At 44.4% G+C, this 15,319-nt stretch overlaps 1 protein-coding gene across 2 annotated transcripts in view; it reads right to left on the bottom strand.

Annotated features, from left to right (window-relative positions):
* Nucleotides 1-12,933, bottom strand: part of LOC122550319 (zinc transporter ZIP12-like) — an 84,976-nt gene extending 72,043 nt beyond the window's left edge. For both annotated transcript variants that reach the window (XM_087986846.1, XM_087986847.1), the window contains exons 1-2: nt 12,837-12,933; nt 6,538-6,862 (exon numbers count right to left, since the gene is read on the bottom strand). In XM_087986846.1, coding sequence (XP_087842972.1) covers nt 6,538-6,849 — 312 coding nt within the window. In that variant the 5' untranslated portion in view covers nt 6,850-6,862; nt 12,837-12,933. The remainder of the gene's footprint in view (nt 1-6,537; nt 6,863-12,836) is intronic.
* Between the last annotated feature and the right edge of the window lie 2,386 nt (nt 12,934-15,319).

Raw genomic sequence — 15,319 nt, 5'->3', positions numbered from 1 at the left:
AAAGAGAAGGTTTGGAAAAAGAATTGAATGGAGTTGAATGATTTATTGTCACATATATTTTTAAAAATCAGTGAAAAGTGTTAAGTGTCGATACACATCAATATCATTTTGAATGATTGAATATGTTAAAAATATTACTGAAGTAGAGTTTATCTTTCTCTCCCCTTCTTGTTTCTCCTCTGCTTAACATCTGCTAGGATCTGTGTAACAGACTCTGGGTATTGGTTTATAGGCCTCCACTGCTGCCACTACTACAACTGCTGTGTCTGAGCTGGAGCGGTGGGTCAATTCTCATTCATCTGGAGCCCAACCGATGCTCTTCCAGACAATGCCACCACACCTCGATCACAATGGTCCTCTGCCATCCACTCCGCCGAAAGTGCCTCTCTTTCACCATCCGGGCCTAGCTGTGGACCTGGTGCCTTGGCTGAGCCTGTGTGTCTGGGCTGGGGGATCCAGGTTGGGACCTGCTTCACGCTTGCAGGAGACCCCGGACTGTGGTGGAGCTGCATTCAACTCATCCTGGTGTTGCTGTTGCTTGCATCTGCCAACTGAGGTATTTTTGTTCCAAAATTTGAAAGATATAGGGAAAAAATATTAAAGAACCTGAGCTATCTTTGTATGTCATTTTGCTCTTGCAAAGAAATTTGTTTTGGTTCATGTTGATTTGACACTTTTTATTCTTTTGTGCTGGTATCATGCACTGATGCAGGTTCGTATGATGCACATGTTTGCTTCGGAGAGCTCCTGGAACTCCCTTCCTCATGGCACTGTGTGTGCATCTACACCAAATGGTCTGAGCAATTCAATGAAGCAGCTGACTAGCATCTTCTCAAGGGCACGTAGGAATGGGCAATACATTGGAGCACAGCCAGCGATACCCACATTCCATAACAGGAAAACAAAGTTGCGATCTCACTTGTCATACAAAGATAAACTGGTGGATCCTTGGTGATATGATCAATGTGTCATGGGAATGATCTGGCTGACAGATCATCCCAAAAAGGACTTTCCTTGAGGATGGATGAAGCCAAAGTGGCAGGTGATCAATAAAATCCTGTTTTAGGTGCAGCTTTAAAGACATGTAGCTGAACAAATGTTGCAACTTAGGAGATACTGCCAAACTATGTATAACAAAACACTGATTCCAATCATTGGCAGAATCGCAGAGAAGTGCCAATACTCAAGCTCATCTTGGCTTCCTGAGATCTTCTACTTGGTTGGTTCCAACAGTCAAGTAGGGGCAGAACTATCAAGATGCACAGATCTCAGTGGAGTTACAATTCACAAGATTCAACTAATAACCACTGGCAGAGCACATGAGACAATCAAATCAATAAATGATTTCTGTACCCAAATGAATTTGACATGTTTGGAAAATTTAATGCAAGACTAATGCAACTCCGTTTACCGATTGCCAATGAAATCCAATGTAACAACCAGGTGAAGAGTTAAGCAAAACTGAATGAGATGAAGTAAAACAGTATAATTTGGATTGGTGTCGCTCCATCAGAAACTTCTTTAAAGAATGGTTCACCATAAACAGTTGTCCAGATCCACATCAATCTTTCACTTAACATGTGTCCACTGAAAATACCAATGATTAGATTCCCTACAGTGTGGAAACAGGCCCTTCAGCCCAACAAGTCCACACCAACCCTCAGAAGAGCAACCCATCCAGACTCATTCCCCGACATTTACCCCTGACTAATGCATCTAACAACATTGGGCAAATTAGCATGGCCAATTCACCTAACCTGCACATCTTTGGACTGTGGGAGGAAACCGGAGAACCCGGAGGAAACCCATGCAGACACGAGGAGAACCAGCAAATTCCACACAGACAGTTGCCTGAGGCGGGAATTGAACCCAGGTCCCTGGTGCTGTGAGGCAACAGTGCTAACCACTGAGCCACCGTGCTGCCCCTATGGGCAATTTAGCAAAGCCAATCCACCTAACCTACTGACCTTTGGGCCATGCAAGGAAACCAGAGCACCTGGAGGAAACCATGTAGACATGGGGAGAATATGCAAACTTCACACAGTTGCCCAAGTGTGGAATTGAACCTGAGTCCCTAGCGCTCTGAGGCAGCAGTGCTAACTAAAGAGCCACCAGATTTGAAACGGTGATGGAAGATGGAAGAATGATGGAAGAATTAAATCCCAAATTTTCCAAAACAAGATTCTTTCCCAATCTCGACATAATATTCTGTCCACTTAGCAAGAGAATCCAAGCACACATGTAATTTCAGATGCTATTAGGACAGCTCTTTCTTCAACGGTTACCATTTGGGTTATCAATTAGCCTTAGTATATTTTGGCAACAAATAGGTAGGACAATTGGGAATATAGCTGAAAATGTGTTGCTGGAAAAGCGCAGCAGGTCAGGCAGCATCAAAGGAGCAGTAGAATCGACGTTTCGGGCATGAGCCCTTCTTCAGGAATGAGTAAGGTGTGCCAGGCAGGCTAAGATAAAAGTTAGGGAGGAGGGACTTGGGGGAGGGGCATCGGAAATGCGATAGGTGGAAGGAGGTTAAGGTGAGGGTGATAGGCCGGAGTGGGGGTGGGGGCGGAGAGGTCAGGAAGAAGATTGCAGGTTAGGAAGGTGGTGCTGAGTTCGAGGGTTGGAACTGAGACAAGGTGGGGGGAGGGGAAATGAGGAAACTTGGGAAATCTGAGTTCATCCCTCGTGGTTGGAGGGTTCCTGGCGGAAGATGAGGTGCTCTTCTTCCAGACATCGTGTTGCTATGGTCTGGCGATGGAGGAGTCCAAGGACCTGCATGTCCTTGGTGGAGTGGGAGGGGAAGTTGAAGTGTTGAGCCACGGGGTGGTTGGGTTGATTGGTCCGGGTGTCCCAGAGGTGTTCTCTGAAACGTTCCGCAAGTAGGCGGCCTGTCCACACACATCATTTACTGCATCCGCTGCACCCGATGTGGCCTCCTCTATATTTCAAATCTTCCATACCTAGCAAAGTCCTGGTACATCTCTTCTGAACCTGCTCCAGCTTAATAATATCCTTCCTATAACTGGGCGACCAGAACTGGACACAGTAATCCCAAAGAGACCTCACCAATGTCCTGTATAATCTTAACACAACATCCCAACTCCTATACTCAAAGGACTGAGCTATGAAGGAAAGCATGCCAAATGTCATTTTAACCACCCTGTCTCTATGTGATGCAAAATTTAAAATCCCTCTGTCCTACAACACTACCCAAGGCCCTACCATTAATTTATACGACCTACCCTGTGTTTTAACAAAATACATTACCTCTCATTTATCCAGATTGAAATCCACCTGCCATTTTTCAGACCATTGACCCATTTGATCAAGATACCTTTGTAATCTTAGAAAACATTCTTCACCATCTACTATGTCACCATACAGTCATAGATGTCGTGTCATACATTCCCACAGCATGGAGACAGGCCCTTTGGCCCAACTGGTCCACACCAACCAAAATGTCCATCCACACTACTGCCATTTCCCTGCACATGGCCCATATCCTTCTAAACCTTTCCTATCCGTGTATATGTCCAAATGTCTTTTAAACTTTGTTAATGTACCTGCCTCAACCAATTCTGTTAGCAGCTCATTCCAAATGCGTACCACCCTCTGTGTAAAAAAATTGCTCCTCAGGTTCCCTTTTATACTTTCCCCTCTAACCTTAAACTGATGCCCTCTCGTCCCCAATTCCCCAACTCTGGGAAAAAGACTGAGTGCATTCACCCTATCCATGCCTCTCATGATCTTATACACGTCTATACAGTTCTCCCTCAGTCTTCGACATTCTAAACAAAAAGCCCCAGCTTGTCCAACTTCTCCCTCTAACTCAGTCCCTTGAGTCCTGGCAACATCCTTGTAAACTTCTTCTGCACTCTTTCCAGTTTAATAACATTCTTCCTATAACAGGGTGACCAAAACTGGACGCAATATTTCAAGCGTGGCCACACCAACATCTTGTATAACTGCAACATAACTTATTTTGGTGTCTTCTGCAAACTTACTAACCACGCCTTCTGTATTATCATCCAAATCATTTATATAAATAACAACAACAGAGGACCCAGAACTGATCCCTGTGGAACAGTGCTCGTCATATGCCTCCATTCTAAAAAGCAACCCTCCATCATTACTCTGTCTCCTGCCCTTAAGCAATTATATATCCAACTGGCAAGCTTACCCTGACCTAGCTTTCCTAATTAGTTAACCATGTGGAACTTTGTCAAAGGCTTTACTTAAATCAAATCATCAATCTTTTTGTTAACTTCCTCAAAAAACTCAATCAGGTTTGTGAGACATGATTTTCCTTGCACTTCTATCCCAGAATGTTGTGGGAAGTAATGGAGGAAATTATGAGACCCCTTGCAGAAATACTTGCATCATCTATAACCATGGATGAGGTGCCTGATGACTAGGGTGCCTTTGTTTAAGAAAGGTTGGAAGGAGTAGTCAGGGGACTATACACCTGTGAGTCTGACTTTGGTTGTAGGTAAATTGTTGAAGGTTGGAATTTGTTAAAGGATGGAATTTATGGAGGGTGGCAAAAATTTATTCATGACAGACATCGACACATTGGCAAATTATTTTCAAGACTCACAAACTTTGTGCAGAATGACCCTTATCATATCACCACCCAACTATGAACTGGTTCAGCAGGAATTATGGTATGGATCATCTAATCATTGATAATTATCAAGCAACAAAGCAATGTTTTTGCATTGCAGTGCTATATTGTTGTACAACACCAATGGAGAAGGGAGGATCATCCCCTGCACAACTAATGCTCAGAAGACCTTACCCAGCAACCACTTATCTCCCCCTTCTGAGACACATGACATTTATCTTCAAAGACAGAGGGAACGGAAACAGGTACATGATAAGCAAGCAGATAGAAAACTGTCACATTGTGTACTGGGTAGAGTGTAAGTTAGAAATAAAAACATGCCTTTGAAAAAGAATATTGGAGATTAAAACTCTGGAACACTATAAACAATGGAACACCACAGGCACCAAAACATCCCAAACACTGATCGCCACTTTAACCAAAAGATCACCTTACATGGAACCAAAATTTTTGTGTCTGGCATCTCAAGTACAGAGACACTGCTTACACTTGAACACCATGAGTACTGGATGGATGCACACTGGAACATCTGATAGAGAGTAACCCATCTATACTAAAATCTCACCTATTGGACCGCAGTGTACTGAATCTTGTTCTCAAACACTATAAATACTGAGTTCTAATAGTGGCTGAACTCAATAAGGTGCAACACTACAGTCTCACATGCAATGGACATATGTTTGGGAACATAATGTGCTCTCAACGTAATATCCAGTCATTCAGTCAATAAAGTTATGACTGTCATTCTTTATCTGTGCTGAAAAGAAGTTTTGTTTGTTCTAAACTACAGCAAACTGACCTGAGGCAGTTGTAAGGTACATCAAAACAGAAAAGTTAAAAATCACACAACACCAGGTTATAGTCCAACAGGTTTAATTGGAAGCACTAGCTTTCAGAGCGCTGTTCCTTCATCAGGTGGTTGTGGAGGACACATCTCCAAATCAAAACAGGAAAAGCACTGAACAGTTCCATTGCTGTCAATATGTGTGAAAAGCTTTAATTCATTTGAACTCATTTCAGTATCATTAGAGATTTTGTGCAACAAGACCTTCCCACCTCAGTTCACTGGCTGTATTCATTCACGTGCTGGCTACTAGCTACTACTGAACTCATTGCATGTTTGAAATATCTGTAGCAATGTTCTCTCCTGCTGGTTCTGTGGGGAAATACTGACATCTTGTTCTTGCATAACTGGTTCACAAGTGTGAATGTGAGAAACTTTGCTTTTAGCCAACACATTTCTGGAATATTCTATGCAATTTGATCAGAGTTGGTTGGAGCATCAGGAAAACAATCTGCTGTTCTTCAAAAGGATACCCTAGGTTCATTAAATCTCTTTTTGATAAAAAAAGGATTTACGGCCCAAGCAATGACAGTCTTCCTCAATATTGTGCTGAAGTGAAAGTTTTGGGTGATATGTGGTTTGCACCCAGGGCAGGAAATGTATGTGTCTTATGTATTAGTGGGAAATTAGGAGCCAGGGGCTGCTCCCCTGTGGATTCATTGGTGTAAATATACACAGCAAAAATTACTGAGTATCTTTTGTTATAAAAGAAGCATTCATGTGGAATGAGGAGCCGAAGCACTCCCAGACTCTACAATATATCAGTGGATAATTCCCTCCCTACCTTTCCCCTTTAACACTTCATGCTCCTACCTTGGAGCAGCAGTCAGCAAGACAACAGATAAAGTTAAAAGAAAGATTTCCTTGTGCATGCATTGCAGGGCTCAGCAACAATCCCAGATTATCTCAATGTGGTCAACAAACACCAGATTGTGAATTTAGCAGGAGAAGGGCTGCCATTCAGCTCAGCTGAGACACCTTTCAGTTGGTTCTGTGAAATCACACAATAATTTGCAGGGGCTAATTCTTCTTGAGAAAACCATTAAAGCTTAAGATATAAACGTACCTTATCACATTGCTCTTTTGTGCTCGCTATTCTTTCTGAGCACTGGACTCGATCCCATACGGTTTGAATCAGAAAGCTTGTCTGATTATTGGGAAATGTAACTTGATCATTTGGAGACAAATGATGCAGCAATTCACTCAAGTATTCATTCGCATGACCGTCAGTCTGATTGTACTCCTTGGTCTGTCCTGTGATGATGTAAATGCTCACTATACTAGCATAGACCATCCAAACACTGAAAGGTAAATTCCAAAGCAACATATTTTTCCTTTCTTTCTTCTTACTTCTCTTCCTAATTTTCCTTCTCCTCATGCAGTTCTCAAATCTAGAGGAAGAAAAGACTTTCATTTTAAGCCAGTTAAACAAGAGCTGAAATGAAGTGTAATAAGTTTAATGGGCAAACTGCTGCTCACCAATTTGATCCACTGATGTTTTACACATTCGTATTCCTCAACAGAACATGTTTCACTTGCTCCATACTTTTCAATCTATAAATGTTTTAAGGACGTTTACTCTTTATGCAAGATTTTTAACTGATACAGGAGAAAGGGAAGACTGCAGACGCTGGAGAGTCAGAGTCAAAACGTGTGGCACTGGAAAGCGCAGTAGGTCAGGCAGCATCCGAGGAGCAGGACAGTTGATGTTTTGGGCATAAGGCCTTCATCAGGAATGGTGGGGTTTTGGGGAGGGGGGGGGTCGCAGCATGGGGGCTGAGAGATAAATAAGTTGGATAGGGATGGGGCTGGGGGAAAGGTAGGTGGGATGGCGATACGTAGATGCAGGTAGGCGGTAATTGCGATAGGTCAATAGACAATAGACAATAGGTGCAGGAATAGGCCATTCAGCCCTTCGAGCCTGCACCGCCATTCAATATAATCATGGCTGATTATTCCTAATCAGTATCCTGTTCCTGCCTTATCTTCATAACCCTTGATTCCACTATCTTTGAGAGCTCTATCCAACTCTTTCTTAAATGAATCCAGAGAGTGGGCCTCCACTGCCCTCTGGGGCAGAGCATTCCACACAGCCACCACTCTCTGGGTGAAGAAGTTTCTCCTGAGCTCTGTCCTAAGTGGTCTACACCGTATTTTTAAGCTGTGTCCTCTGGTTCGGCACTCACCCATCAGTGGAAATATGTTTCCTACTGCCAGAATGTCCAATCCTTTCATAATCTTATACGTCTCAATCAGATCCCCTCTCAGTCTTCGAAACTCAAGGGTATACAAGCCCAGTCGCTTCAGTCTTTCAGTGTAAGGTAATCCTGCCATTCCAGGAATTGACCTCGTGAATCTACGCTGCACTCCCTCAATAGCCAGAATGTCGTTTCTCAAATTTGGAGACCAGAACTGCACACAGTACTCCAGGTGTGGTCTCACCAGGGCCCTGTACAGCTGCAGAAGCACCTCTTTGCTTCTATACTCAATTCCTCTTGTTATGAAGGCCAGCATGCTATTAGCCTTCTTCACTACCTGCTGTACCTGCAAGCTTGCCTTCATTGACTGGTGTACAAGAACACCCAGATCTCTCTGTACTGCCTCTTTACATAAATTGATTCCATTGAGGTAGTAGTCTGCCTTCCTGTTCTCGCCACCAAAGTGGATAACCATACATTTATCCACATTAAACTGCATCTGCTATGCATCTACCCACTCACCTAACTTGTCCAGGTCACCCTGTAATCTCCTAACATACTCATCACATCACAGGTTGGTGTGGAGGGTGGAGAGGATAGGTGGGAAGGCAGATGGACAGGTATGACAGTTCAAGAGGGTGGTCCCGATTGGAGGGTTGGATCTGGGGTGAGGTGGGGGAGGGGACACTTGGATACTGGTGAAGTCAATGTTGATGCTGTGTCATTGTAGAGTCCCAAGGTGGATGATGAAGCATCCTTCCTCCAGTTTCTGGGTTAATTTAATTTGGAAGTGGAGGAGGCCCAGGACTTGAACGTCCTTGGTGAGTGAGAGTGGCAGTTGAAGTGGTTGGCCACAAAATGGTGGGATTGGTTCATGCGTGCACACCAGAGATCTTCTTTGAAACACTCCATAATTGGCATCCTGTCTCCCCAATTTAGAGGAGACCACATCAAACGCAATGGACACAGTTAATGAGGTGGGTGGATGTGCAGGTAAATCTCTGCCAGATGTGAAAAGATCCCTTGGGGCCTTGGATGGAGGTGAGGGGGTAGATGTGGGAGCAGGTTTTACCAATTTAATGGCAGGGGAAGGTGAAGGGTGGGTTGGTGGGGGGCATGGAGCTAATAAGAGCATCACAGAGGGAATGGTCTCTGAGGAATGCAGATAGGGATGGTAAGGGAAATATATCCTTGGTGGTGGGTCTGACTTTAGGTAATGGAAATAGCAGTGGATAATGTGCTGGATTTGGTGATTTGATGGCGTGGAATACGAGGACCGGGGGTTCTATCCTTTTAATGGTTGTAGGGGTGGGGTTTGGAAGTAGAGGAGATACGATGGAGGGCATTATTGATCTTGTGGAAGGGAAAATTGCAGTCCTCAAAATAGGAGTGGAATTACTGTTCCTGGGAGCAGATACAGTGAAGGGTATTGGGAGTGAAGGATCTCATTTTTATAGTGGGGGGAAGGTGGGAGGAGGTGTAGTCAAGGTAGCTGTGGGAGTTGGTGGGTTTGAAGTAGATGTCTGTGTTGAGTTGGTTGCCAGAGACAGAGATGGACAGGTCCAGGAAGGGGAGGGAGGTGTCTGAGATGGTCTAGGTGAACATAAGGTCAGGATGGAAGGTGTTGGTGAAGTAGATGAACTGTTCAACCACCTCATGGGAGCACAATGTAGCGGCAATACTGTCATCATTGTAATGGAGGAAAAGATGATGGGGAATGGTGCCAGTGTGACTAAGGAAAAAAAAGATGGACTGTTCCATATTCCCTACAAAGTGACAGGCATAGCTGGGGCCCATGCAGGTGCTCATCGATTGGTGCTTTTGTCTGATGGAAGTGGGAGAATTTGAAGGAGAAATTTTTGAGCATGAGGACCAGTTCCACCAATCGAATGAGAGTGTCATTGGAGGGGCACTTGTTGGGTCAGTGTGAGAGGAAGAAATGGAGGAATTTTAGGCCTTTGTCATGGTGGATGGACATGTACAGGGACTAGACGTGCATGGCGAAGACGAGGAGTTGGAGGCACAGTGGCACAGTGGTTAGCACTGCTGCCTCACAGTGCCTGAGACCCGGGTTCAATTCCCGACTCAGGCGACTGACTGTGTGGAGTTTGCACATTCTCCCCGTGTCTGCGTGGGTTTCCTCCGGGTGCTCCGGTTTCCTCCCACAGTCCAAAGATGTGCAGGGTCAGGTGAATTGGCCATGCTAAATTGCCCGTAGTGTTAGGTTAGGGGTAGGGGTATGGGTGGGTTTCGCTTCGGCGGGTCGGTGTGGACTTGTTGGGCCGAAGGGCCTGTTTCCACACTGTAATGTAATCTAATCTAATGTAATCTAATCTAAAAAAACGAAAGTCATTGAGGAGGTGGAGGGCATGGGTGGTCTCCTAAATGTATGTGGGGAGCTCCTGGACCAAGAGGGACAGGATAGAGTCGAGATACAGGAGATGAGTTCAGTGGGGCAGGAGCATGTGGAGATAATAGGTTGAACGGAGCAGTCAGGTTTGTGGAATTTGGGTAAGAGCTAGAACCGGGCAGTGTGGGGTTGTGGAACTAAGAGATTGGAGGCTGTAGATGGGATCTTGATTCCATTCTGACAAAAGCCTAAAAACCCTTGATTTCTTCCTGTCCCATCGACCCATCCATTTCCCTTCCACCGACACTCTCATTCGATTGGTGGAACTGATCCTCACCTTCAACAATTTCTCCTTCAAATCCTCCCACTTCCTTTAGACCAAAAGGGAGGTCATGGGCACCCACAAGGCCCCAGCCATGCCTACCAATTCGTCAGGTATATAGTCCATCTTCTGCAGCTACACTGGCACCATCCCCAATCTTTTCATCCACTACATTGATGTCTGTATTGGCACTACCTTGTGCTCCCATGAGGAGGTTGAATAGTTCATCAACTTCACCAACACTGTCCACCCTGACTTTATGTTCACCTGGACCATCACGGACACCTACCTCCCTCCCTTTCCTGGATCTCTCCGGTGACCAACTCAACACAGACATCTCCTTCAAACCCACCAACTCCTACACTACCTTGACTACACCCCCCCCCTGTAAAAATATGAACCCTTACTCCCAATTCCTTCGCTCTTCACTGTACCTCATCCAGGAGCATCAAGTCTGCTCCAGGACATCCCAGGTAGCCTGCTACTTTTTGATCGCAATTTTCCCACCCACGTGGTCAACAATATCCTCCAACGTCCCGCACCTTCACCCTTGAACCCACCCCTCCAACCACAACAAACACAGATCCCCCCCCGTTCTCACTAATCTCCAGATACACCACATTATCCTCTGCCACCTACAATCAGACCCCACCACCAGAAATATATTTCCCTTACCAACCCTTTCTGCTTTCCGCAGAGGCCATTCCCTCTATGACTCCTTTGTTAGATTCCCCACCAACCCACCCTCCACATCCATTACCTTTCCTTGCCATTGCAGGAGTTGTAAAACCTGCTCCCACACCTCCCCCACCATCTCTGTCCAAGGCCCTAAAGCATCATTTCAGATCCAGCGGAGATTTTCCTGCACATCCACCCACCTCATTTACTGTGTAAGTTGCTCTCGATGTGGTCTTCTCTACAGCGGGGAGACAGGATGCCAACTCACGGAATGGTTCAGGGAACATCTTTGGCACACATGCAACAAACAACTTCACCGTCCTGTGACCAATCACTTCAACTCCCCCTCCCACTCCCCCATGGTTATGCAAGTCCTGGGCCTCTTCCACTGCCAAATCAAAACCACCCAACAACTGGAGGAAGAATGCCTCATCTTCAGCCTCAGGACCCTCCAACCACATGGCATCAACATTGATTTCACCAGTATCCAAATCTCCTCCCACCTCATCCCAGATCCAGTTCTCTAACTCGGCACCGCCCTCTTGACCTGTCACACCTGTCCATCTTTCTTCCCACCTATCCGCTTCACCCTCCCCTCCGACCTCTCACAATCACCTCCTACCTGCATCCACCGATCACCATCCCACCCAACTTTCCTCCCAGCCCCACCTCCACCCTGCTATTTATCTCTCAACCCCCTTGCTCCTTCACATTTCTGATTGAAGAGCTTATGCCTGAAACATCAACTCTCCTGCTCCTTGGATGCTGCCTGATTTCCTGTGCTTTTCCAGTGCCACGCTTTTTGATTTTAACTGATAACATCTGATATCTCATTCTCCAGTATAAACTTACATTTAGCAAATATTGAAGAAATAGTAGTGATGTTTCATATTCTTAAATTAAATTGGCTTATGTTGAATCATATTATGTAAAGTTATTGATTTAATTTTTGTTTCATTGGCTGGATGAAAACTTTTTCATGTATTTATTAGCACTACATATTAGTAGACATTACAGTCTAAGTATTCAACTTGGAACAAATCAGATTACAATCTCTGTGTGTAACTCAGGTCATATCTGATTGTCAACAAACACTAAATAATACATTTGGAAAGTTTTTTTATTGCTGGTGCATTTACTTTTGTATTGAGGGCAAACTTTCCCAGCAGTTGATAAAATGTTCATATTTATTTCTTGATGTGTGGTACTGCGTGGAACCTTAGGTCAAACTCCTGAGGAGGGACAATGCAAAGGAGTCTTTTTACTCTGCACATTTTTGCTCATTTCCTGGCTCATCTGTCCCCTTTTCTTCTTGCGTTATCTTTTTTGTTCTTTGGCGTTGCAGTTGTGGATGTCTCGGCACAGCCATGCACAATTTGCCGTGAGGGCTGCTCCAAATTTGAAGTCAGGGACCAACTGTCATTTCTCTTAAAGAACAAGCAAGTAGCATTCGCGAGTTTATTGTTGATTTGCATTTACTGTTATTTCATGTAGTGCACTGAATCTAGTCTGAAGAGGGACTGCAAAAGTGCTAGGAAAACAAGCAAGAAGTAGAGAAACTCAATAAACCCAGGTTAGAAAGAGAAAGCATGACTAAATAGGAACAAGTCAAAAAGAAAACAAAACAATGTGAAAGGAATTCAAATGAATACATAGGAAGAAAAATCTGAGGAAACAAAAGGATAGAGACAGAGAAAGATAGACTGCTTTGTGAGGCAATGATCTGGTGCCCCCTGAAGCTTTGACCTAAATACACCACTGTTAACATTGTTAGTAATCCATCAGCCAATTGTTTATACATCGTAAGATCTTTTTACCTTTCAACTGAATGTATAGATTTCTTCTTCCGATCAAAGAGCTTTAATGTCCTCCTTAGCCTTCGTTCTTATTAGTGAGATTTGGATAACAGTTGAGAGATTAGCAGTCACTGCTCAGTGTTCTGGTTGTCATGGAGACACTTGGATTTATTTCTGTATTGAGGTTGAGTACTTCAGTATATGTCTGTGTGGGAGGGGGCAGGGTATGTGTAAGGGAGAAGTGGTTAAAAATGGGGTCCTAATGGATGATTATTTTCTCAACAATATCTTTGCCGATAATTTTGGGAATACTTAACCATCCGTAACTTATGGTGTATGCAGTGCACAAACATACATCTTGATATTTAAATATCAATTATATGCCCTGCCTGTTTCAAATTTCAAATCTCTTCATCTAAATCTAATATTTGTTCTGTGAAAGCAAAACGTTCGGAAAATGTCTAGTGAAGTAAATAAGTGGTGAAGTAAGTAAAAAACATCATCAGTAGCTGGAATAGGAATAGGCCATTTGACTCCTTGAGGACAAAGTGAGGACTGCAGATGCTGGAAATCAGAGTTGAAAATGTGTTGCTGGAAAAGCGCAGCAGGTCAGGCAGCATCCAAGGAGCAGGAGAATCGACATTTCGGGCATGAGCCCTTCTTCAGGAAAGAAGGGACCTTCAGGGTCCTGAAGAAGGGCTTATGCCCGAAATGTCGATTCTCCTGCTCCTTGGATGCTGCCTGACCTGCTGCGCTTTTCCAGCAACACATTTTCACATTTGACTCCTTGAGCCTACTTTGCTATTCATGGTCATGTGATGATCACTTTTCTGCCAACCCTGATTATCCTTGATTCCCTTGTCAGTCAAATATCTGTCGACTTTCTTGCCCATGGTCTGAAAGTCTTATTACTTGATTAAGTACAATAAGCAGGATCATGTGATTATGTCATGAGCACTGGTAGAAGATGATCTTATGGGAGGTACATCCAGAATCTGTCAATATCCTGAATTACTGTTGACCAGAATGAACTGGGTGAAAGTGAGGACTGCAGGTGCTGAAGATTAGAGTCAAGAGTGTGATGTTGGAAAAGCACAGCAGGTCAGGCAGCATCTGAGGAGCAGGAAAATCGACATTTCAGGCAAAAGCCTTTCATCATGAATGGACTAGCCATACAAATGCAATGGCTACAAGAACAGATGGGTGGCACGGTGGCACAGTGGTTAGCACTGCTGCCTCATTACATTACATTACAGTGTGGAAACAGGCCCTTCGGCCCAACAAGTCCACACCGACCCGCCAAAGTGAAACCCACCCCTACATTTACCCCTTACCTAACACTACGGGCAATTTAGTATGGCCAATTCACCTAACCTGCACATCTTTGGACTGTGGGAGGAAACCGGAGCACCCGGAGGAAACCCACGCAGACACAGGGAGAACGTGCAAACTCCACACAGTCAGTCGCCTGAGGCGGGAATTGAACCCGGGTCTCAGGCGCTGTGAGGCAGCAGTGCTAACCACTGTGCCACCGTGCCGCCCATCTGTTCTTGTAGCCATTGCATTTGTATGGCTAGTCCATTCATGATGAAAGGCTTTTGTAATCTAAAAAAAAATCTAAAACAGATCAGGGGTATAGGAATTCCATGGTGAGTAACTCACCTCCGCAATCTGTCTACTGTCTAAATGGGCAAGTCAAACATTTCATGGAATACTCTCCATTTGTTTGGAAGAATGTAACTTCAGCAGAATCCAAGACAAAGCAGTGTTGCTTGATCAGCACCCCATTCACTCCTTTAAACATTCACTCTCTTTGCCAGAAATGCTCGGTGGCAGCAGTGTGCACCACCCACAAGATGCCATGGCTTCAACGACAGTAACCTCCAAACTCACATCCATCTAGAAGAACAAAGACAACAAATACATGGGAACACCTCCACCTGTAAGTTCCCCTCCAAACCACTTGCCATCCTGACTTAGAAATATATTGCTGTTCCTTCAGTGTCATTGGGCCAAAATCCTGAAACTCTTGCTCAATCTGCCCTATGGCAGTAACCACAACAAAAGGACGACAGTGTTTCAAGACGTTATCTCACTACCACCTTCTTGAGGGCAAGTCAAGATGAGCAATAAGTGCTAGTCATGTCTGACAAATCAACACTTCTAAGCTACACGCAGTTGTTTAATTGTCCATGACCATTCACAGCTAACAGAAAAAGAGGTACCTCAAATATCCCTAACCTCAATGACGAGAGAGCCAACATATCGGTGCAAAAGCCAAGGCTGAAGTATATGCATCCATTTTTGGGCAGAAGCGTCAAGTGGAACTTCCCCTCCAAGTCACACACCATTCTGATTTGGAAATTTAACTGTCATTAAGGCAAAATCCTTAAACTTCCTTCCTAACAGACTCTGGGTGTCTCACATTCCCAGATCAGCAGCGATTTAAGATGGCAGTTCACCACCTTCCCCGGGGAATTAGTATTAATAAGAAATGCCAATTA

This window comes from Chiloscyllium plagiosum, unplaced genomic scaffold, assembly GCF_037043375.1.
Source record: "Chiloscyllium plagiosum isolate Xiang-an unplaced genomic scaffold, Cpla_swu_hap1 HiC_scaffold_5, whole genome shotgun sequence".
Lineage (NCBI taxonomy): Eukaryota > Metazoa > Chordata > Chondrichthyes > Orectolobiformes > Hemiscylliidae > Chiloscyllium > Chiloscyllium plagiosum.
The sequence above is the reverse complement of the archived record's forward strand: the minus strand, read 5'-3'. Positions and strand labels throughout refer to the sequence as shown.